The sequence below is a fragment of the Oncorhynchus masou genome, chromosome 11 (assembly GCF_036934945.1).
Source record: "Oncorhynchus masou masou isolate Uvic2021 chromosome 11, UVic_Omas_1.1, whole genome shotgun sequence".
Lineage (NCBI taxonomy): Eukaryota > Metazoa > Chordata > Actinopteri > Salmoniformes > Salmonidae > Oncorhynchus > Oncorhynchus masou.
In genome coordinates, this window is record NC_088222.1 from 31,013,494 (window position 1) to 31,038,807 (window position 25,314).

The window sequence follows — 25,314 nt, forward strand, 5'->3', positions numbered from 1 at the left end:
ATTAAATCTAATAAATGTTTTATCGAAAGACTGTTGGGATCATTGTAGAGAGGGTGCACATACAAGATGTGGCTATTCAATCTTGAAATGGCAGTTTGAGATGGTTTTGAAATATCAGACAATGTTGAAGATTAAGGTAGCTCCAGACCACCTCCAAAACACTGCTTGTCTGAGTCCAAGTCTTGATTAGAATCACATGGGAATCCAAACACAACCCCGCTTTCCTAGAGATTAAATCACATGGGAATCCAAGCACAACCCTGCTTTCCCAGGGATTAAAACACATGGGAATCCAAGCACAACCCCACTTTCCCAGGGATTAAAACACATGGGAATCCAAGCACAACCCCACTTTCCCAGGGATTAAATCACTATTAATGGGATACAGTTTCTGATCAGTGCGTGTAGTGTGTTCGGTGAAAGTACACATGGGTGCTAGCCTATAGGGGTAGGCTCTACAAGTCTGAGACATTTCACACCACTATAATTATGAAACTTTTGAGTGACATAAGAATAGGCTACAGACCTTTAAGATCAATTTTTTTTGTATTTACAATATTAAAACAATGTAACCTGAGATAAAAAAATATTTTCAGGTTGAACACATTTTCTTTACTACTTCCACTGAGTGTACAGGGTGTGCTCAGTCCGTCTGACCTTGAATGACTGACCATCATGTGAGCACTATGGCTGGACAATGTCTGCTGGTTCAGCCTAATTTGCAGTCTCCACCCAAAGATTTTATGTTAAAAGTAGTTGTTACTTCAAAATGTTAAAGGCCTAATTCAGTCAAAAACATGATTTCCCTGTGTTTTATATATATTTACACACTATGAGGTTGGAATAATACTGCAAAATTGTAAAAATAATTATGATAATGCACTTTTAGTGTAGGAGCTATTTGAAAAGAGCTGTTTTGGTGGGGTAGAGTTTTTGCCTGCCTGGTGACACCACCAAGTGGTAAATTTGCTAATAGACCAATAAGAAAGAGATTTCCAAATGCCATACCTCTCTGCCAGCTAGTTTTCAGTTTTCCCCTCCCCACTCAGATCACTCCCAGATAGTCTGAGAAAAATTATTGCTCGGTAAATTGCTCTTTGCTAAGAAGTTATTATTATTTTATTTTTTTTTACACCATTTTAATAGAAAACCATCACAGTAAACAATTTGATATTGAGATAAGAACGGCTGCATTGGACCTTTAATAGAAGAATCGCAATGCAGGCGAATGTTGTGTGCTGACAATCACCGACAACCTGGCTACAACAGGAGCGCTGCTGTCTCCTATGCCAGCCACAATACAACATTTTCTGTGATCATGGATATGTCATTTGTATACATTGTTGATACAATAATGCAATGTTTATGAGGACAACTAATCGCGCGCTATTGTATCATATTGAAACTCCTTTATGACTAATTATGGCTACAGTAGTATCTAGTCTCGGTGAATGATATCATGAATAATGCATGAACATACCATGTAGCCAGAAGAAACATTTACGCGTGCATCATTTAGAGTGATTACGGTATCAGGCGTGTCTCCTTCTTCTCTTTTACTTAAAAAAAACTACTGTTAAGTGTACTAGGACGGAGGAACTAGAATGAAAAACGATAGAAGTTCATTGATTTTTTGATTCAACAATACGGAATTATTTGGATTTTGACCATCATCTTTCAGATGTTTTCTGTGTAACGCTTTAGTAAGTAGCATACGCCTCTGCCAAATTACCCCCTCTAACTTTTTAAAGGGAACTACGGTGATTTAGAAATTGTTTTAAACAACACGTAAATAGGCCAGCTACAAAGGGCCTATGCGACATTTCAACGGGAACCTTCATTATTGTCTGACATTGCCAAATCTGCTCCTACCCTCGCATGCCAAGATTTTAGTTTTTTCCCTGGAATGTTTGGGAACTCTGTAACTGCAATGGTGAAACTGGGATGGGTGGAGGCTATGACAAAAACTTTCCATAGACTATAAAGGTGCTATGAAGAATTATGGCTTAAGCGGGGAAATCTTCGAGCTAGTCAGTCATTTTAATGACAAACTAGCTAGAATATATAACCTTTTTAGAAAGTGTTGATTATGATGTAATAAATGAAGCAAATATCTGTCTGATCATAGATTTTGGTTCCATGGGAGTACTGGTTGTTTTACAGTAATTATGGAGCCACCAGTTGTGTGAAAAATACTCAATTGACATACTTGAGTAAACGTAAAGATACAGTACCTTAATAGAAAATGACTCAAGTGAAAGTCACCCAGTACTTAAGTACAGTGTCAAAACTTGTCATACTTGAGTAAAAGTAAAAAGTAAATGCTATAGATCAAACTCCTTATATTAAGCAAACCAGACACCAACATGTTATTGTTTTTATTTATTTATAGTCAGGGGCACACTCCAACACTCAGACATAATTTACAAATGCAGTATTTGTGTTTAGTGAGTCTGCCAGATCAGAGGCAGTAGGGATGACAACGTGCTATATTGATAGGTGTGTGTGAATTGGGCCATTTGCTGTCCTGCCTGAGCATTCGAATTGTAACTAGTTTTTATTTATTTATTTATTTCACCTTTATTTAACCAGGTAGGCTAGTTGAGAACAAGTTCTCATTTGCAACTGCGACCTGGCCAAGATAAAGCACAGCACTGTGAACAGACAACACAGAGTTACACATGGAGTAAACAATTAACAAGTCAATAACACAGTAGAAAAAAAGGGGAGTCTAATATACATTGTGTGCAAAAGGCATGAGGAGGTAGGCGAATAATTACAATTTTGCAGATTAACACTGGAATGATCAGATGGTCATGTACAGGTAGAGATATTTGTGTGCAAAAGAGCAGAAAAGTAAATAAATAAAAACAGTATGGGGATGAGGTAGGTGAAAATGGGTGGGCTATTTACCAATAGACTATGTACAGCTGCAGCGATCGGTTAGCTGCTCAGATAGCAGATGTTTGAAGTTGGTGAGGGAGATAAAAGTCTAGTACTTTTTCAGGGAAAATATATGTGGGTAAAAAGTACATATTTTCTTTAGAAATGATACTCTGCATAGTAAGAGACTTGTAGGAGACGGTGGTGCACATTTTGCCAATGCTTTCTCTCTCTCACTCTCTCTCACCCCCCTCTCTCTCCCTCCCCCCCTCTCTCTCTCCCCCCCTCCTCTCTCTCTCTCTCCCCTCTCTCTCTCTCCCCCCACTCTCTCTCTCTCCCCCCTCTCTCTCTCCCCCTCTCTCTCTCTCTCTCTCTCACCCCTCTCTCTCGCTCTCTCTCACCCCCCTCTCTCTCCCTCTCTCCCCCTCTCTCTCTCTCCCCCCTCTCTCCCCCCCTCCTCTCTCTCTCTCTCCCTCTCTCTCTCTCCCCCCACTCTCTCTCTCTCCCCCCTCTCTCTCCCCTCTCTCTCTCTCTCCCCCCACTCTCTCTCTTCCCCCCTCTCTCTCTCCCCCTCTCCCCCCCTCCCTCTCTCTCCCTCTCTCTCTCTCTCCCCCTCTCTCCCCCACTCTCTCCCCCCCCCTCTCTCTCTCAATTCAATTCAAGGGGCTTTATTGGCATGGGAAACACGTGTTAACATTGCCAAAGCAAGTAAGGTAGATAATATATAAAGTGAAATAAACAATAACAATTAACAGTAGACATCACATATACAGAAGTTTCAAAACAATAAAGACATTACAAATGTCATATTATATATATATACAGTGTTTTTACAATGTACAAATGGTACAGGACACAAGATAAAATAAATAAGCATAGATATGGGTTGTATTTACAATGGTGCGTGTTCTTCACTGGTTGCCCTTTTCTCGTGGCAACAGGTCACAAATCTTGCTGCTCTGATGGCACACTGTGGAATTTCACCCAGTAGATATGGGAGTTTTTCAAAATTGGATTTGTTTTCGAATTCTTTGTGGATCTGTGTAATCTGAGGGAAATATGTCTCTCTAATATGGTCATACATTGGGCAGGAGGTTAGGAAGTGCAACTCAGTTTCCACCTCATTTTGTGGGCAGTGAGCACATAGCCTGTCTTCTCTTGAGAGCCATGTCTGCCTCTCTCTCTCTCCCACCTCTCTCTCTCTCTCCCCCCCTCTCTCTCTCCCCCCTCTCTCTCTCTCTCTCTCTCCTCTCTCTCTCTCTCTCTCTCTCTCCCTCTCTATTTCTCCCTCTCGCTCTCTCCTCCTCCCCTCTCTCTATCCCCCTCCCCTCTCTCTCTCCCCCTCTCTCTCTTTCTCTCTCTCTTTCTCTCCCCCCTCTCTCTTTCTCTCCCCCCCTCTCTCTTTCTCTCCGCCCCTCTCTCTCTCTCCCCCTCTCTTTCTCTCTCTCTCCCTCTCTCTCTCTCTTTCTCTCTCTCTCCCCTCTCTTTCTTTCTCTCTCTCTCTTCCCCCCTCTCTCTCTCCCCTCTCTCTCTTTTTCTCTCTCCCCGCTCTCTCTCTCTCACCCCCCCCTCTCTCTCTGGATTGTGTTCCACCTGGAACCTGGTTGCCCAAGAAACAAATCTTGTCAGCCAATCGGATCCCTCAACCCACATGCATTTGCACACACCCTTCTTCTCTCATTGTGTCCCAGCCTTCTTATGTATCACACTGTCGATGATAAACCAGGTAAACACCACCAACACATGATTGCGGTGATTGCTCTCTGTATTTGCTGTTTAAAGCTGTTATCTCTTGTTTTTTCCCTCTTCAGCTCCTCAGTACCCACCCATATGTCATTGTGCACACATCATATTTAGCTGTTGACACTAGTCCCTCTACACCTGCTTGCTGCTGTGGTTTGATTGGTGTGAACTGTCTGGTTTACTGCGGTGCCTGGGGCACTTGAGAGGTCCCAGGATTATATTTAGACACACTTGAAGCCCCAGTTTCTCCTAGTTCATAGATCAATGTTCCCACTATTTATTACTTAGCTGTGTTATGTATCCTTTACAGTACTGTACTCCCTACATAACGTGTCTGAAAAATTGTTCTCTGCCTTATTGGCACAGGCCTGAAATTAGTCTAAATGACTCTGTCGTAGTGTTGTAGAGTCCCACTATTGGCCTGTTATTTAACCATGTTTGCGTTCCCCTCTCTCATAGAGAAAAACAATACTCCAACTAATCTTGCAAACAGTGTAGCCTCTGAAGAAATATTTTGGCAGTAGCAGTCCTAACCTAGTCAAACTTCAACAACACTTTTGTTGAGACACCTGTGCTTTTACATTTTTGGACACCATAGCTAGATGTCTTGAAGATTATGATGATGGACTGTGATTCATATTTAGTGCTCCTTTTCTGTGTGATAAAAGGGATAGACCACCATGGCCAGTCCAGCACCAGCATGCTGCAAAACCCCTTCCAGTCCAGAGGGGGGAGTGGTGGAGACCCAAACGACAAAGCGCTTCATCACGGACAACTATGAGCTAAGCAAAGAAGAGCTAGATGGTCTCATGAAGGAAGGAGGTGAGGAAACACAGACATAAGTTGTTGATATAGCCTATACATCTTTTTATTCCCTCCATCCAAATACCTTTACATCACATCAGACTGATGAGAGACTCCAGTTGTGGTGTTTTATTAATCTCTGATGATGGATTGCCCCCCCCACACAGAAGAAGAGCGTCCCTTCCTGGTGGTCCATCATCTGCTGGATGTAAAAGAGGCAGGTGTGCCGGTATTATTGCCTGGGACCCAGGTCATATGCAGAGTGGACAGCACTGAGAGATACACCACACGCTCCAAGGTGTGTGTGTGTGTGTGTGTGTCAACTGTAAATGTGTATATACAGTTGTCGTCGGACGTTTACCTACACCTTAGCCAAATACATTTAAACTCAGTTTTTCACAATTCCTGACATTTAATAATAGTAAAAATTCCCTGTCTAAGGTCAGTTAGGATCACCACTTTATTTTTAGAATGTGAAATGTCAGAATAATAGTAGAGAGAATGATTTATTTCAGCTGTTATTTCTTTCATCACATTCCCAGTGGGTCAGAAGTTTACTAACACTCAATTAGTATTTGGTAGCATTGCCTTTACATTGCTTAACTTGGGTCAAACATTTCGGGTAGCCTTCCACAAGCTTCCCACAATAAGTTGGGTGAATTTTGGCCCATTCCTTCTGACATAGCTGGTGTAACTGAGTCAGGTTTGTAGGCCTCCTTGCTCGCACACATTTTTTCAGTTCTGCCCACAAATTTTCTATAGGATTGAGGTCAGGGCTTTGTGATGGCCACTCCAATACCTTGTCTTTGTTGTCCTTAAGCCATTTTGCCACAACGTTGAAAGTATGCTTTGGGTCATTGTCCATTTGGAAGACCCATTTGTGGCCAAGCTATAACTTCCTGCCTGACTGATGTCTTGAGATGTTGCTTCAATATATCCACATACATTTCCTTCCTCATGATGCCATCTATTTTGTGAAGTGCACCAGTCCCTCCTGCAGCAAAGCACCCCCACAACATGATGCTGCTACCCCCGTGCTTCATGGTTGGGATGGTGTTCTTCGGCTTGCAAGCCTCGCCCTTTTTCCTCCAAACATCATGTTGGTCATTATGGCCAAACAGTTCTATTTTTGCTTCATCAGATCAGAGGACATTTCTACAAAAAAGTATGATCTTTGTCCCCATGTGCAGTTGCAAAACGTAGTCTGGCTTTGTTATGGCGGTTTTGGAGCAGTGGCTTCTTCTTTGCTGAGCGGCCTTTCAGGTTATGTCGATATAGGACATGTTCTTCTGTGGATATAGATACTTTTGGATCTGTTTCCTCCAGCATCTTCACAAGGTCCTTTGCTGTTGTTCTGGAATTGATTTGCACTTTTCACGCCAAAGTACGTTCATCTCTCTGAGACAGAACGCTTCTCCTTCCTGACTGGTATGACGTCTGCGTGGTCCCATGGTGTTTATACTTGTGTACTATTGTTTGTTCAGATGAACGTGGTACCTTCAGGCATTTGGAAATTGCTCCCAAGGATGAACCAGACTTGTGGAGGTCTAAAACATTTTTTCTGAGGTCTTGGCTGATTTCTTTAGATTTTCCCATGATGTCAAGCAAAAAGACACACCGTTTGAAGGTAGGCCTTGAAATACATCCACAGGTACACCTCCAATTGACTCAAATTATGTCAATTAGTCCATCAGAAGCTTCTTAAGCCATGACATAATTTTCTGGAATTATCCAAGCTGTTAAAGGCACAGTCAACTTTGCGTATGGAAACTTCTGACCCACTGGAATTGTGATACATTGAAATATAAGTGAAATAATCTGTCTGTCAACAATTGTTGGAAAAATTACTTGAGTCATGCACAAAGTAGATGTCCTAACCGACTTGCCAAAACTATCGTTTGTTAACAATAAATTTGTGGAGTGGTTGAAAAACGAGTTTTAATGACTCCAACCCAAGTGTATGTAAACTTCCGACTTCAACTGTATATGTAAAGACAAGATTACATCAAGAATAGTCTGATGGGTGACAATGTCAGCCTATCACTTGTGAATGATGCCTGGAATAAGAAACAATGTCTTTTTTTGGAAAAAATGACTTGTGTCATGCACAATGTAGATGACCTAACCGACTTGCCAAAACTATAATTTGTTAACATGAAATTTGTGGAGTGGTTGAAAAATGAGTTTTAATGACTCCAACCTAAGTGTATGTAAACTTCTGACTTCAACTGTAGGTGTATGACATGAACTGTATTCTCTGTCAGGTCAGTGTGTGCTCTCTGTACACTGTGAAGCTGACCCATGGCAAGTTCACCTGGACGGTCAAGAGGAAGTACAAGCACTTCCAGGAGCTGCATCGTGACCTCTACAAGCACAAGATGATGGCTCACTTCCTGCCTCTGGGAAGGTCAGACTCAGAGCACCAATCAAAGCTCAGACATGCAAAGCAACCCATTATCTGAGTGGAGAATAATTTGTTTAGAGGGGATGCAATTCAAATAAGAGTGAAGGCCTGTTGTGATTTCTGTGTGAGTTTAAGAAGGAACATTTTTAGAATATTCAAATATCTCTTTTTAGATTTGCAGCCCAGAGAGCGCAGCTGAGGGCTATGACAGAGGAGATGCCAAGTCTACACGGCACTGAGAGGATGAGACAAACCTCCAGTAAACCGGTATCACTCTTACATTCATTGACCCACCCAAACTGTATACAATATGCACAAAGACAGACTCTGATAAACACCATGGTACACACGCAGACAGAGACCCACACATAACTCAGTCTCACATAAAGGCTCACTCCACTGGGCACACCATGTCATTTCAACATGGAAATGTGGGTAATATTTGGTTGAGATGTTGATCAATGAGATTTCCACCTTTATGCATCCACTCAAGACAGACCGAAGTTTGTTGAATTCCCAATGTGTTATTACTTTGCTTTCAACCGTTGAAAAGCACAACAAAGTTCAAATGGGAATAAAATGTGCTTCATATAATAGCACAACTAAATGACCTGGTTTGCAGTTGAGATGACATAAAAAGTACATACAGATGTAGGATCTTAATTTGAGGAAGTTTGCTACAGCAGGAAAATAATCTTGCAGCAACAGGAAATGTGAATTATTATGTGGATTATAATTCATGGAATTTTTTGTAGGGGTTGATACATTTTTCAGTAGGGCAAATCAAGTCTGTCATTTTAAAGTGGAAATTACATACATTTTAAGCCAATGAATATATTACAAATTTGCATTTCCTGCTGTGCAGAAAAATTGTGATCCTACACCTGTAGTGCAAGATGCTAGACAGATTATTATAGCATTATTGTGAATATCTCCACAGACCTGCAAATTTTGCGTGATATCTTGGACATGCACAATGCACACCTTCTATGATTACATAATACATTTATAGATACAGTAATCTCAAAATGTGACCATGGGTGTGTTACTCATTTTAAGGTTGAATAAAAACGGTTACATTAGTTTGTATCTTTTGTTCCACTGACTTAGTCTGGCTTTAATTCCAGTTTGTCTACAAATGAATAATTTATATTTTGTATTCCAAGAATCGAAGTTAAATAATAGCACTAAATCAAATCAATCCTTAATTAAAGTCTATTTAAAGTTTGTTTGATTTAGTCCTATTCTTTAACATAGATTTTTTGGTTGAGATGGAGACATGAATCCAGCATATTAATTAACAACTTGAAGATACAATTTAAAAACAACCAAAGCTTTAAACCCTAGGCCTATATGTACTGTCTATATTTAGTTGAACCCTGAGTTGAATTGAAACGATAGTTGTTGATGACTTTGCAAATGCTATACAGGCCTAAATATTGATGATATATGACTTATAAAGTATGGTTACATTTTATTTTTCTTTGTTGAACTGAACCTTTGGAATGACGTCAATAGCAACAGGGAATCTATTTAGTTATTAAGAGATCGCTCATAGGACTGTTACCATGACCGTATTACCGCCACACTGGCGGTCACGAGTCATGATGGCAGTCAAATTCCATGTGTACATTTAGGTCTAGTATATTTATTTCTCAGCCTTCCTAATATTGAGCACATTGCTTCTCTTTAAAACAGGAGTATAGTCTACCTGGCTGGCATGAAAATTAACCAGTGGAAAAGTGTCCTTCATTCGCTATTTAATTGTATAGCTGACGTATTGTTTTCCCCCCGGTGCCCCAGTTTTGAGACAGCTGCATGAAAATGGTCCATTCTAAATCAAAACACATTTCACACATATATTATTGAGTATATGTAAAGACAAGATTAAATCAAGAATAGTGTGATGGGTAACAATATTAGCTTATCACTTGGGAATTGTATATAATCACTTTTTTTGTGACTTTTTCAAATCATAGTCACACACCTAATGTAGCCTAGCACATTGGAATATATGTTTTCGTAAAGTTTGTATCACAACTAAAGTGACCAAATAACTTCTTCAAATTTAAGCCGGTTTCCAACGGCTGTAGAGCCTAACTGGCATGCATACGCAGCGCGTGAGTTTCAAGTTTGGGGAAGATAATTTTCAACATAAAAATGCACTTTTATAATAAAAGCATTATATGCATAATCATATTTGTGGTTACTTTGGATAATGGTGTTCTGTCGGACTATGGAATATTTAATTCTCGCACAGAATAGAATAGGTAAACCTTTGTACTATGGGGGATAGTAGATTGACATAGGCTAGTGCTTTTGCTGTTCGTTAGGCCTACTCATCTTGTTGGCTGACAAAAAGTAAATGTGGACAGTTCTTCCAATATCTTCAATATGCACCTCGAAATTGGATAAGGATGCGTGCAGTTGCATCCCCAATATGTCTGTCTTCACTTCCAGCCAGTGAGAAAGACCCGATCACTTGACTGAGAGCCATGTGAGTGAGAGGTGCAGCCGGGAGAAGGGACTTATAATTGTTATATTCAGCCCAAGGGCACAATGGCCACTGGCCGCAAAAGGCATGGATTCTTTTTAGGGGGAATTACGGCCACACAAAGGGTATGCAGCCGGTAAATTCAAGGCATTATCAAGTGCTTGTGAAATTGTGAATGAGAGACTGATGACGTGTGTACATCCTGTGCAAACAACAACAACGCAGAGCTCATGCCTTTCATGCAACCTTTTTCAAATCATCATTAGAGTCACATCATGCAGCCTTAGAATGTATTAAAAATCAAAACATATAGCCCAACATTTTTATCACAACGCTCAACACAGAATAGCCGCATGTATGCACTCCCTGAAATCATTTGGAGAAAATATCCTTTCTATTTTTTTTCCAGCTATGTTCAATTGTATTCTTCATACTATAAAACAATATAAAATAATGCCACGGAATTCTAAGCAAATCTTGTCTGCTAAATGAACTAGTGTAGCCCACAGCCCAATGGCAGAGTCAGATTAGGGCCTAGCATAAAGACAATCCAGAATATGCTTTTCTGTTCTTCTGAAATAGACTACATGGTAGTAGTGACACATGTCATAGCTAAGCAGGACTGGGATTAGTTAAACCCTGGATGGGAGACCAAATGGATAGCTGTAGGTAGATCAATTATCCTGGGATAATGATAGTGAATATAACGTTGAAGATCTGATGTTCAAATAGAGGTACAAATAGAACATATCTTATAAAAGGTTTGTCTATGTTGAAAATAGGTTAACCAATGATGATATAAGTTTGTAAGTTTGTACTGTTAGGTGACCTAAACTGGGACATGCTTAACACCCCGGCCGTCCTACAATCTAAGCTAGATGCCCTCAATCTCACACAAATCTTCAAGGAACCTACCAGGTACATCCCTAAATCCGTAACCATGGGCACCCTCTTAGATATCATCCTGACCAACCTGCCTTCTAAATACACCTCTGATGTCTTCAACCAGGATCTCAGCGATCACAGCCTCATTGCCTGCGTGCGTACAGGGTCCGCGGTCAAATGACCACCCATCAATACTGTCAACCTCTCCCTAAAACAATTCAGCGAGCAGGCCATTCTAATCGACCTGGCCCGGGTATCCTGGAAGGATTGACCTCATCCCGTTAGTAGAGAGTGCCTGGTTGCTCTTCAAAAGTGCTTTCTTCTCCATCTTAAATAAACATGCCCCATTCAAAAAATGTAGAACTAAGAACAGATATAGCCCTTGGTTCACCCCAGACTTGACCCCTTGACCAGCACAAAAACATCCTGTGACGTTCTGCATTAGCATCGGATAGCCCCCGTGATATACAACTTTTCAGGGAAGTCAGGAACCAATATACTCAGGCAGTTAGGAAAGCTAAGGCTAGCTTTTTCAAACAGAAATTTGCTTCCTGTAGCACTAATTCCAAAAAGCTTTGGGACACTGTGAAGTCCATGGAGAATTAGTTATTAAGAGATCGCTCATAGGACTGTTACCGTGACCGTATTACGTGACCCCCCCCCCCCCTCCTGCTTCTCCTTCACCCAAAACCAGACAGCTGATGTTCTAAAAGAACTGCAAAATATGGATCCCTACAAGTTAGCTGGGCTAGACAATCGGCACCCTCTAGTTCTAAAATCACCCTCCGAAATTGTTGTTTACTAGCCAATTCAACCTCTCTTTCGTATCGTCTGAGATCCCCAAAGATTGGATAGCTGCCACGGTCATCCCCCTCTCCAACGGGGGAGACACTCTAGACCCAAACTGTTACAGACCGATATACATCCTGCCTGACCTTTCTAAAATCTTTGAAAGCCAAGTTAAGAAACAGATCACCGACCATTTCGAATCCCACTGTACCTTCTCCACTATGCAATCTGGTTTCTGAGCTGGTCATGGGTGCACCTCAGCCACGCTCAAGGTCCTAAACGATATCATAACTGCCATCGATAAAAGACAGTACTGTGCAGCTGTCTTCATCGACCTGGCCAAGGCTTTCGACTCTGTCAATCACAGCATTCTTATTGGCAGACTCAATAGCTTTGGTTTTTCTAATGACTGCCTCGCCTGGTTCACCAACTACTTTGCAGACAGAGTTCAGTGTGGCAGTCTCTATGGGGGTGCCACAGGATTCAGGATTCTTTTCTCTGTATATATCTGATGTCGCTCTTTCTGCTGGTGATTCTCTGATTCACCACTACGCAGACGACACCATTCTGTATACATTTAGCCCTTCTTTGGACACTGTGCTAACAAACCTCTAAACGAGCTTCAATGCCATACAACACTCCTTCCGTGGCCTCCAACTGCTTTTAAATGCTAGTAAAACTAAGTGCTAACCGATTGCTGCCCGCACCCTCCCGCCTGACTAGTATAATTACTCTGGATGGTTCTGACCTAGAATATATGGACAACTACAAATACCTAGGTGTCTGGTTAGACTGTAAACTCTCCTTCCAGACTCACATTAATGGGATCGATATGACAACAGCCAGTGAAAGTGCAGGGCGCCAAATTCAAAACAACAGAAATCTCATTAAAATTCCTCAAACATACATGTATCTTATACCGTTTTAAAGGTAATCTTGTTGTTAATCCCACCACAGTGTCCGATTTCAAATAGGACACTGTGAACGATTATGTTCGGACAGAGCCAAGTCACAAAAACACACACAGCCATTTTTCCAGCCAAAGAGTGGAGTCACAAAAAGCACAAATAGAGATAAAATGAATCACTAACCTTTGATGACCTTCATCAGATGACACTCATAGGACTTCATGTTACACAATACATGTTTTGTTTGATAAAGGACATATTTATTTTAAAAAATCGGAGTTTACATTGGCGCGTTACATTCACTAGTTCCAAAAACATCCAGTGATTTTGCATAGCCACAACAATTTAACAGAAATACTCATCATAAATGTTGATGAAAATACAAGTGTTTCACATGGAATTATAGATATACCTCTCCTTAATGCAACCGCTGTGTCAGATTTCAAAAAAGCTTTAGGGAAAAAGCAAACCATGCAATAATCTGAGAACGGCGCTCAGAATTTGTTTTTTAATCCGCCATGTTGGAGTCAACAGAAATCAGAAATAACATTATAAATATTCCCTTACCTTTAATGATCTTCATCAGAATGCACCCCCAGGCATCCTAGTCTCACAATAAATGTTTGATTTGTTCGACAATGTCTATTATTTATGTTCAAGTAGCTACTTTTGTTAGGGCGTTTAGTACACAAATCCAAACGCTCGTGCAGGTCCAATCGAACGTCGGACAAAAAGTTCAAAAAGTTATATTACAGGTCGTAGAAACATTTCAAACTAAGTATAGAATCAATCTTTAGGATGTTTTTATCATAAATGTTCAATAACGTTCCAACAGGAGAATTCCATTGTCTGTAGAAATGCCATGGAACGCAGGTCGCTCTCATGTGAAATGCGCGTGACCAGGACCTGGCTCTCTGCCAGACCACTGACTCAAAGAGCTCTCATCCGGCCCCACATCACAGTGGAAGCCTCATTCAAGTTTCTAAAGACTGTTGACATCTAGTGGAAGCCCCAGGAAGCAACTTGAACCATATCCCACTGTGTATTCGATAGGGCTGAGTTCAAAAACTACAAACATTTTCTCAGGTTTTTGCCTGCCATATGGGTTCTGTTATACTCACAGACATCATTCAAACAGTTTTAGAAACTTCAGAGTGTTTTCTATCCAAATGTACTAATACTATGCATATATTAGCAACTGGGACTGAGGAGCAGGCCGTTTACTCTGGGCACCTTTCATCCAAGCTACTCAATACTGCCCCTGCAGCCATAAGAACTTAAGCATCTCCAATCCAAAATGAAATCTAGAATCGGCTTCCTATTTCACAACAAAGCCTCACTCATGCTGCCAAACATACCCTCGTACAACTGACCATCCTATCGATCCTTGACTTCATCATTAAAACTAATTTTTCAATTTCTTGTTAACAAACTATAGTTTTGGCAAGTCGGTTAGGACATCTACTTTGTGCATGACTCAAGTAATTTTTCCAACAATTGTTGACAGACAGATTATTTCACTTATCATTCACTGTGTCACAATTCCAGTGGGTCAGAAGTTTACATACACTAAGTTGACTGTGCCTTTAAACACTTGGAAAATTCCAGAAAATTATGTCATGGCTTTAGAAGCTTCTGATAGGCTAATTGACATCATTTGAGTCAATTGGAGGTGTACCTGTGGATGTATTTCAAGGCCTACCTTCAAACTCAGTGATTCTGCATGACATCATGGGAAAATCTAAAGAAATCAGCCAAGACCTCAGAAAAAAAAGTGCAGACCTCAACAAGTCTGGTTCATCCTTGAGAGCAATTTCCAAATGCCTGAAGGTACCACGTTCATCTGTACAAACAATAGTACACAAGTATAAACACCATGGGACCACGCAGACGTCATACCAGTCAGGAAGGAGAAGCGTTCTGTCTCCTAGAGATGAACGTACTTTGGCGTGAAAAGTGCAAGTCAATTCCAGAACAACAGCAAAGGACCTTGTGAAGATGCTGGAGGAAACAGATCCAAAAGTATCTATATCCACAGAAGAACATGTCCTATATCGACATAACCTGAAAGGTCGCTCAGCAAAGAAGAAGCCACTGCTCCAAAACCGCCATAAAAAAAGCCTGACTACGGTTTGCAACTGCACATGGGGACAAAGATCATACTTTTTGTAGAAATGTCCTCTGGTCAGATGAAACAAAAATAGAACTGTTTGGCCATAATGATCATCATTATGTTTGGAGGAAAAAGGGGGAGGCTTGCAAGCCGAAGAACTCCCATCCAAACCGGCAAGCACGAGGGCAGCAGCATCATGTTGTGGGGGTGCTTTGCTGCAGGAGGGACTGGTGCACTTCACAAAATAGATGGCATCATGAGGGAGGAAATGTATGTGGATATATTGAAGCAACATCTCAAGACATCAGTCAGGAAGTTAAATCTTGGTCGCAAATGGGTCTTCCAAATGGACAATGACCCCAAGCATACTTCCAAAGTTGTGGCAAAATGGCTTAAGGACAACAAAGTCAAGGTATTGGAGTGGCCATCACAAAGCCCTGACCTCAATCCTATAGAAAATATGTGGGCAGAACTGAAAAAGTGTGTGCCAGCAAGGAGGCCTACAAACCTGACTTAGTTAAATCAGCTCTGTCTGAAGGAATGGGCCAGAATTCACCCAATTTACTGTGGGAAGCTTGTGGAAGGCTACCTGAAACGTTTGACCCAAGTTAAACAATGTAAAGGCAATGTTACCAAATACTAATTAAGTGTATGTAAACTTCTGACCCACTGGGAATGTGATGAAAGAAATAACAGCTGGAATAAATCATTCTCTCTACTATTATTTTGACATTTTACATTCTTAAAATAAAGTGGTGATGCTAACTGACCTCAGAAAGGGAATTTTTACAAGGATTAAAGTCAGGAATTGTGAAAAACTGAGTTATATGTATTTGGCTAAGGTGTATGTAAACTTCAGACTTCAACTGTATGTATATACTTTTTTCCTTCTCAGAACCCCCTGCGGGCTAGTAGGCTATCAGTCCTGATTTCTGATTTCTCTGTTGTAGAAATACCTTGAAGAATATCTAAATGGCCTTCTGGAGAATTCATTTTGTAAGAACTTCCACGGCATGGTGAGTGAAGATGACACACACACACACACACACACACACACCAATTTTCATTCAGTGTCAGGATGAGCTGTCATCACTGTCTGTCTTGTTCTGATTCCAGCTGGAATTCCTTGATGTCAGTGCTCTCTCTTTTGTCAGTGAGCTTGGACCCAAAGGCCTGTAAGCAATAATAATTGTCTATGAGAGTGTGTGATGGTATACGAGAAAGTGAGAGTGAGTGTGATTCAGTATATTTTAATGTGACTAATTCTCTGTCCGTGTGAGCAATGTTAGTGATGTCATTGTATTTCAGGGAAGGTTCCATCTTCAAAAGGTCAGGAGGTCATCGTATCCAGGGGCTGAACTGTATTGGTCATCACCAGTTCTGTTTCCGCTGGTCAAAGCGCTGGCTGGTGGTCAAGGATTCCTTCCTGCTCTATATGAACCGAGAAAACGGGGTCGTCTGCTTTGTACTGGTCTTTGACCCAGAGTTCAAAGTTCAAGTGGGCCGTGCATACACTGATACCAAGTATGGGGTCTGTATTCAGAACTTCACCAGGTAAGTCCACAGTGGTGTCCAAAATATTATTATCTATTTGTAGGCAGACACACCCATAAAGTGTACACTCAAATACAGATCACACTTGTGAAGTACACATTTGTATACCTAATTGTTTATTTATGAGTCAATCCCTAGCTGTGTGTGTATTCGTGCAGGCAGGAAGGAAGAGGAGAGTGTGGTAAATGGAGATTTTTTTTTTACATTCGGCGTCACTGTGTCAAGGGGAATACAGTATGTGACCCACCTCCTTGATTCGGTCCTATGTAGCAAAATTTGAATTTGTTTTTTTACATTGGATAAAAGTAGAGACTCAGAGATTGAACATTGTATATCATACACTGCAGTAGAGGAACAATGGGAAAGTAATTCTGCTTTGAAAGTTGATAAACTTGTAACACTACTTTTGAGAAAATGTTGTGACACCAACTGGAGAGCTCTTATTTTTCTTCACCCATTCAGCATCGTTATCACCCATATAAGCCTTAGCCCCGCCCATCTTAAGGATTCACGTGTGAGGCCATGTACTTAACAGAGTGAGTAAGGTATTGTAGTAAACAACCAAAGATTAAGACTGAAAGTGGTAAAAGTAGTAGAAAAAAGTATGAGTATAAATATACTTTATCTAGTCCTTGGCCTATATCCTATTCTGACTTTGGTTCAGGTCATGTTGTTCTTCTCGTTACCATCTCTGGTAAACACACACTAAATTAAATTAAATCTAAGTTTATTTGTCACATGCACAGGATACTGAAGGTGTAAACAGTACAGTGAAATGATTACTTGCATAGTGGAGTCTTTTGTTTAGACCCTTAATCCCAACTAGGTTCAATGTTAGCTAACTAGCTAACATTAGGCTATAACTAGCAATGCAAATGGTAGTCCATCACAACTTCTTCCCACTGAGCAGTAGTAACACTTTTTCAGTTCTTCATGATATCTTTCAAAAAAATCCTTGGTAGAAAGTATTATCTACACATAATGAGCAACTTGTGTTATAAACAGAAGAATACTACATGGGAGACCAATCCAGCCCATTCATTATCTCAGCCAATCATGGCTAGCAGGAAGGTTCCTGTCTTTTTTCGTTGTTAAACCAACTAGGCTTGTAATTTCTTATTTTAATTTGATTTATTTACAGATGGCATACACATTTGTTATTAAGGCAAATGACAGTCCACATGTTCAAGAAGGCATTTCTCCCCCAGAACTTATTTTGATAAAAAAAATGTAAATAAACGTTAAAATGCCTCTCCTGTGTAGTAGTGACGTGCAACATACACATAGATTTCTGGAATGTGTCACATACAGTATTATTTCTCACAAAGATATCTACATATATTTCAGGATGTTGTGTATCCCTGGAAAAAAATCTGAATTCATATAAACATAACAGTTTTGAAAACATAGCTTGTCCAAAAAAAGTGGTCTCTTGGCACAACTTGGGGTAGGTTGAGTCATCTTGGGGTAAAGTGGTTGATGGTGTCCTGTGACAGTGGGTAATGGTGCTGATAGGTCAACATTTAATTAATTAATGTGGTGTATTGTATATCTTAAATGTATGCCTACATTCAGATATAGATCTTTCTGTTCAATATCACTTAACCTTCCATTTCTTGACCAGTTGTCTGGGACAGGGATGTTTCAATGTGTCAATTAGTAGGCAAGTTCTCTGCATTTGAGGCTACAAAACCCATAAAACTGACCCGCAAGATTCTTGATATGTTTAGGAAGCTCAGACTCCATGTCGTCAGATAAGACCTTGTGTGCCTCTGCTACTCTATCGTAGCCTCATTCGCACAGGGACATGTTCATTTTGGTTTTTTTCATTGAACGTCTTCAGTGTCATTCAGTCTATTTTTTTCATCCCTTGCTGCTGCTCAAATGGACTTCTTCCTTCGCTGCTCTCTCCAGAATCTCAAGGGGGGCCAGACCCCTGCTTGTTTTATGTGTGTATACAGGGGGCATGAAGATGTCTGCTATGTAACACTAAAATATGCTTCTTGAGTTCATACAGGACACATTGCAAAAATACTATGCATATTATGCACGAAACTGACTAAATGTGATGATAATGTGTATGGGGTATGGTGGAGATTGGCTCCATTTACCCCATGGCCATTGGCATAACTTACCCCAAAGCAAATATGTTGACTATATTAGCCCACACATCTAAAATGATACACTTTCATGCTATGTTTAGGATCTCATATTTTAGCTTATAGTCTCAACTGATGTATAAAACATTATTTAAACTATATACTTCGGTTTAGATACAAGCATCATGAAACCTATAACACAATAAATTAATTTGACTTTGTGAAAATCAGTTTTTTGGACATAACTTGCTTACCACTTTCCCCATATGGCTTCTTTCTTCACAGACTCTATGAAATGATGAACTATTCCTAAATATTTGGCCACATGATTCATTTTGTGTATGGATTTCTAGAAACAATTAGGGTGGCTGAATAATAATTTGGTTCAACATATCCCACTCTCCCCTATTGCCTCGCTGTGTTGCCTCGTATGTGTGTTCTTACATGAGCGTTGTGTGTTTTAGGAATCTGGTCATCAAGTGTAACAGCTACAGACAGGCTCACTGGTGGAGCCATGAGATCAACAGGCTGGCTGAGCCTTGTGAATTCCTCCAGGTCCAACGCTTTGGGGGCTTTGCCCCGCCACGGGAGAACACACTCACTAAATGGTCAGATGTGTGTGTGTGTGTTGCTTCACATTAAATGATGATGTGGTATTTGTACATACTGTATACATCCATACCTGTGTGCTCCCTTAACTTGAATGTAATGTCTCTGTTTATGATGGTTGTATTAAAGGTATGTAAATGGAAGTGGCTACTTTGCAGACCTGGCTGATGCTCTGGAGCAGGCCAAGGAGGAGATCTTCATCACAGACTGGTGGTGAGGAGCAGAACGAGCACAATCGAAATAGAATAGAACGTTATATTATTATACACTATATCTTGATGGCTAGTAGGAATACTCTGTTTTCCAAATGTCATGTACAGTAAGCACAGTGCTCTCCGTAGTTACAGAGAGAGGTTATCCAGAGCCCTATATGGTATACTGTATACATGGCTCTGCCCTGCCGTTAGCTAAATTAGAGCATACAGCAAACAAAGCAAATGTTTGATTTCACTCTCTCAATAACAACGGAGACCACTTTTTCCAACATTTATTAGGTTTGTTTCTAATTAGTCTGTAAGCAGCAGGACACAGTGTAAATATGTTCATTATTAATATTGCATGGTGAATATTTATTTCCCTCCAAGGCTCAGTCCAGAGGTTTTCCTGAAGAGGCCAGCTACAGGAACATACTGGCGTCTGGACCAGATCCTCAAACGCAAAGCAGTACGAATCTTCTTCCCACCTTTCTCCTGACAACATACAGTGTGGAGAACAAGTATTTGATACACTGCCGATTTTGCAGGTTTTCCTACTTACAAAGCATGTAGAGGTCTGTAATTGTTCTCATAGGTACACTTAAACTGTGAGAGACGGAATCTAAAACAAAAATCCAGAAAATCACATTGTATGATTTTTAAGTAATTCATTTGCATTTTATTGCATGACATAAGTATTTGATCACCTACCAACCAGTGAGAATTCCGGCTCTCACAGACCTGTTAGTTTTTCTTTAAGAAGCCCTTCTGTTCTCTACTCATTACCTGTATTAACTGCACCTGTTTGAACGTGTTACCTGTATAAAAGACACCTGTCCACACACTCAATCAAACTGACTCCAACCTCTCCACAATGGCCAAGACCAGACAGCTGTGTAAGGACATCAGGGATAAAATTGTAGACCTCCACAAGGCTGGGATGGGCTACAGGACAATAGGCAAGCAGCTTGGTGAGAAGTCAACAACTGTTGGCGCAATTATTAGAAAATGGAAGAAGTTCTAGATGACGGTCAATCACCCTCGGTCTGGGGCTACATGCAAGATCTCACCTCGTGGGGCATCAATGATCATGAGGAAGGTGAGAGATCAGCCCAGAACTACACGGCAGGACCTGGTCAATGACCTGCAAATGAATTACTTAAAAATCATACAATGTGATTTTCTGGATTTTTTTTTTTTAGATTCTCACAGTTGAAGTGTACCTATGAGAAAAATTACAGACCTCTACATGCTTTGTAAGTAGGAAAACCTGCAAAATCGGCAGTGTATCAAATACCTGTTCTCCCCACTGTATGTCTATAGTCTCCCTTATACCTGTCCTCCTCCCCCCTCTCCTCTGAAAGCACTGAAGGTTAATCCCTTCCCAGCCAGCACATAATGTTCTTAGAACCATTTGTTTCTTAGAGCTTGCTGAGAGTGTAGTTATCCTATTGGTTATTTTGCATACAACCTTCCTACAATGTTCTGGGAATGGTGCAGGAAAATTGCTTGACTTTGGAACATTCTCAGCACATTTAAGGAACTTCACAAAAAAATACATTATTTACTTGATATTTCATTTAACAGTATACGTTTTCCAAAAAAGTCGAACATCACTACGTTTAATTCAATTTTTGTTAATGTTCTAGGGACATTCTCCAAATGGTTTGACATTGGGAGTGTTCTCAAATAGTTCAGAGAACTTTAATAAACAATGTTCTTCTGTGGGAATTTCAGTACTTAACAGATCATTCCACCACACAAGTTCCCATGCGGCTCTATTTTATGTCATTTTTTTACCACATTCTGGGAATGTTCTAAACAATTGTGACTTAATTAAGGGATGTTCCCAGAACATTCAGAGAATGTATGGTTGGTTCTTTTTTATGCATGTTATTGGAAATATTCTGGAAATCTTCTAAAAAATGTATTGTACCCATTAATCTCAATAAGCTCTACATTTCGTTAACTGAACATGAAGAAAACGTTCCATAAAAAAACACAAGAGAACTTTAGTAACATTCAGAACATTTTAGAAAAGAGTTAACCCAAAGTAAGCTAGCAGTGTTATTAAGTCTTATTGAAACATTCAGTGAAAGTTATTCAAAAACCTCTAAATAACATAAAAATGTAGTTCTTAGAGTCAATAATAACCATAACAAAACTTTCACAGCATTTAGAGAATATTCTCAGAATGTTATTTAATTACCTTCAAATAACCTATATTTTCAGATCTCAGAACGTTAATAAAACGTTCAATGAACTTGAGTAAAGCTTTCTGCACACCTCCCTGCAACTTAAAAATAAACAATCCCAGAACAGGTTAAATTCACTTCTGTCCGCAGAATAAAATAAAAAAAACATTCCGTTTTACTGGGCTTCGTTCCCACAACCAATTTGAAACCAAAAACATACTTTCCCGCAACATCCAAGGTACCAAATGTTCTAGCTGGGTCCTTTCCTCCTTCCCACCTTTTGTGTATATCTATCCTTTCTTTTCTCTGTGCAGGAACAAGGTGTCAAAGTGTGTGTGCTCCTGTACAAGGAGGTGGAGATGGCACTGGGTATAAACAGTGGCCACAGCAAGAAGACACTGATGGACCTGCACCCCAACATCAAGGTCTGTCAGAGACACTAATCTCTGCTCTGCAATCTGGTGGTGCTATACACCTAATAAACCAACCCACATAGCATCATCATGCTTTCATTGCTGGTGTTATACTGTGTCATTATTTAAAATTCAAAAAACGTAATTAGATTTGTGTCCTTAGCTTCACTGATGTCTCTCCAACAGGTGATGCGACACCCCAACCACATGTCCGCTGTGGTATTTTTCTGGGCCCATCATGAGAAGATGGTGGCCATCGACCAATCAGTGGCCTTTGTTGGAGGCTTGGACCTGGCCTTTGGGAGATGGGACGACAGCCAGTACCGGTTGACTGATACAGTTCCCACGGAGACAGCCAATCACATCTCTGAAGAAGTGCCAAAGGCTCCAATTTCTGAGCCAGAGGTGATGCATCTCAAGACAAAGTCAAGATTAATCTCTTTCTCCTGTGTTCTGATAATCCATAGTTCATATTGTTACCTGGTGTTAAGCAGTGACTTCATTGCCAGACTGTCCTATTCTGCCTCCTAGGCAGGTGACCAGGTGGATGGGTCAAACTCAGCCCAGGATCCAAAGCCTCCAGAGCCGGAAGAGGTCAATGCTGAGGATCTGAAGAACAACACCCAGCTGTGGCTTGGCAAGGACTACAGCAACTTCATCAAGAGAGACTGGGTCCAACTGGACCGCCCATTTGAAGGTGCAGCATACACACATTATACCCCCATTCATAACACCCACTACCACTCTCTCTGTAACTTACTAACATACACACACACACACACACACACACACACACACACACACCGGAGGGATAATCCTTAAATTTAATGTGTTTTGTTTTCTCAGACAACATTGACCGCACTGAGGTGCCCCGTATGCCATGGCGTGACCTGTCTGCTGCCCTCCATGGCAAAGCTGCCAGGGATGTGGCCCGCCACTTCATCCAGCGCTGGAACTTTGCCAAGGTCAGAGGTCAAATGAGAGGTTCCTAAGGATCTTTCTTTCATGGCTTTACTTGGATGTACATACACTACTTCTAAACTAGGTTCCAAAGAACAACCCTAGACACAACTAGGGTTTATGTGATAGAGACATCTGGCTCTTATTATCTTTGTTTTGTCTGCCTACAGATCTTTAAGTACAAGAACATTAGAAGCACGTTTTTTCCCTGCCTTCTTCCCAAGTCTCACAGTACTGCTGATGCACTGCCATTCACTGTGCCTGGCTCTGGGAAGGCCTCCGTGCAGGTACACATGCTCACACATAAGAGTGAACAAACTCACTCGGACACATAAAAGCTCACAGAAATGTCTCTCATTCTCCTTTTTTTGATGATCAATTGTATATTGATTTTCATTTTCTTCTCTCTGTCTCTCAGGTGTTGCGTTCTGTGGATCGCTGGTCCGCCGGAACTTGTGACAGCTCTATCCTCAATGCCTACATCCATACCATTGATAACAGCGAACACTTCATCTACATCGAGGTAACTCTGCTACCAGCACACTACATACATCATTTAATCGCACCCATTTACCAGACTCTGACTCAGACTCTTACCAGACTCATTGCACCAATTTACCAGAGTCAAACCCATGCTAATTCTATGCCATATCTATCTGTTTGATTGCTGTAAAAGCATAGAAATCAACCAGGAGACAAGGTTGTTTTTTGTAATGCAAGACGGTATTCAGTGCCCTGGCCTCCCCCATGCTGTCTTGTGACTGTATCTCTGTAAAAAAGTCAACTTGGAGCTCAAGGTTGTGATAACGGCAGTCCCCTATGCCTTCACAGTCCACATGGTCCTATCAAGTCCAATTGAAAGTATGGGTTGTGGTATAAATTCTCAAATGTCCCCCTCTCTGCTCTCAGAACCAGTTCTTCATCAGCTGTGCTGATGGGAAGAACGTGCACAATGGCATCGGTGACGCAATCGTGAAGAGGATACTACGTGCACACAGGTGTGGTTCTACCACCGTGTCTCTCGCTCTCTGTCTGGGTTTAATCAGTCAGCACACGGCAGGGTTTACTGTATAACATGATTTTACTTGGACTGATCATCACACTGGGTTATGCACAGGGGTGAAAGTAGCATTAATTTCTTCCCGGTTCGGGACCTCCTATATGTGCTTGCGCCCAATCATAGAATTACATACAGAATCCCTTTTCATTCAATAGCACCTCTTTGGGCCTAGTTGTAAATGCTTGTCATTTAACTTTTAAAAAGTATTACCTTTTGTTGTGGCTTAAACAATCGATCCTGATGTTTTCATCTGATGTAGTCACATCAAAGGACTCCTTCACTAGGCTCCCCGCGCACCTTCCTCCACTCACAACATATTTCCAGCCTCCAAACAAAGTGGTGAATGGAAAGGGACATCTGTTACACAAAACACCACAAAGTGTCTTGACATTTGACGATTGCCATTAGGCCAGAAGTCCACTGCTGTTCACGTAGATCTGTGTCAGCCACTCAACTCTGCCTTGGCAAAATCTCAGTGTTCACGTCTAACCACATTGCATTTTGAACGGTAGGCTATACCACCTGTTTTCAAGTCCATTCTCAAATTGTTCATGCCTCTGACACGCGGTAATGATAAAAAGTGGTGTAATAGCTTCCAGTTTGATATACATTTTGATTTAATAAATGTGATAGGCTGATATTTTACCGGTATGGCGTACCCGCACTATTTATTTTACCGTATCTACTTACTTACACCCCTGGTTATACATGTTTTATACTTGCTTGTTAGTTGATGGTCTGTATCGAGTCAAGTTAAATAATCATGATTCAATATTGTTAATGTCACAAATACCACATTGTTGCTTGTTTTTATATTTCTTAAATGTTTTATTTAACCTGTATTTTAACAGGGAAGACTGGCCAAGATAGAGCAAAACAAAGCAGTGCGACACAAACTACAACACAGTTACACATGGAATAAACAAACTTACAGTCAATAGAGAAAGTCTATATACAGCGTGTGCAAATGAGGTAGGATAAGGGGGGGTGAGGCAATAAATAGGACAGTGGCAAAATTATTACAGTATGGTAAATTAAACATTGGGGTGATAGATGTGCAGAAGATGAGTGTGCAAGTAGCGGTACTGAGGTGCAAAGGAGCAAAATAAATAAAATAGATAACAATATGGTGATGAGGTAGTTGGATTTACAGATTGGCTATGTGCAGTGATCTGTGAGCTGCTCTGACAGCTGGTGCTTAATGCTC

At 40.7% G+C, this 25,314-nt stretch overlaps 1 protein-coding gene across 1 annotated transcript in view; it reads left to right on the top strand.

The window, feature by feature from the left end:
- Window positions 1-1,548: 1,548 nt before the first annotated feature.
- Window positions 1,549-25,314, top strand: part of LOC135548512 (phospholipase D2-like) — a 31,948-nt gene continuing 8,182 nt past the window's right edge. The window contains exons 1-18 of the mRNA XM_064978199.1: window positions 1,549-1,703; window positions 5,295-5,448; window positions 5,598-5,728; window positions 7,695-7,837; window positions 8,008-8,101; window positions 15,974-16,039; window positions 16,140-16,198; window positions 16,332-16,577; window positions 19,141-19,284; window positions 19,415-19,498; window positions 19,870-19,948; window positions 21,989-22,099; window positions 22,274-22,492; window positions 22,619-22,784; window positions 22,934-23,052; window positions 23,218-23,334; window positions 23,466-23,570; window positions 23,957-24,045. Coding sequence (XP_064834271.1) covers window positions 5,307-5,448; window positions 5,598-5,728; window positions 7,695-7,837; window positions 8,008-8,101; window positions 15,974-16,039; window positions 16,140-16,198; window positions 16,332-16,577; window positions 19,141-19,284; window positions 19,415-19,498; window positions 19,870-19,948; window positions 21,989-22,099; window positions 22,274-22,492; window positions 22,619-22,784; window positions 22,934-23,052; window positions 23,218-23,334; window positions 23,466-23,570; window positions 23,957-24,045 — 2,114 coding nt within the window. The 5' untranslated portion in view covers window positions 1,549-1,703; window positions 5,295-5,306. The remainder of the gene's footprint in view (window positions 1,704-5,294; window positions 5,449-5,597; window positions 5,729-7,694; window positions 7,838-8,007; window positions 8,102-15,973; window positions 16,040-16,139; window positions 16,199-16,331; window positions 16,578-19,140; window positions 19,285-19,414; window positions 19,499-19,869; window positions 19,949-21,988; window positions 22,100-22,273; window positions 22,493-22,618; window positions 22,785-22,933; window positions 23,053-23,217; window positions 23,335-23,465; window positions 23,571-23,956; window positions 24,046-25,314) is intronic.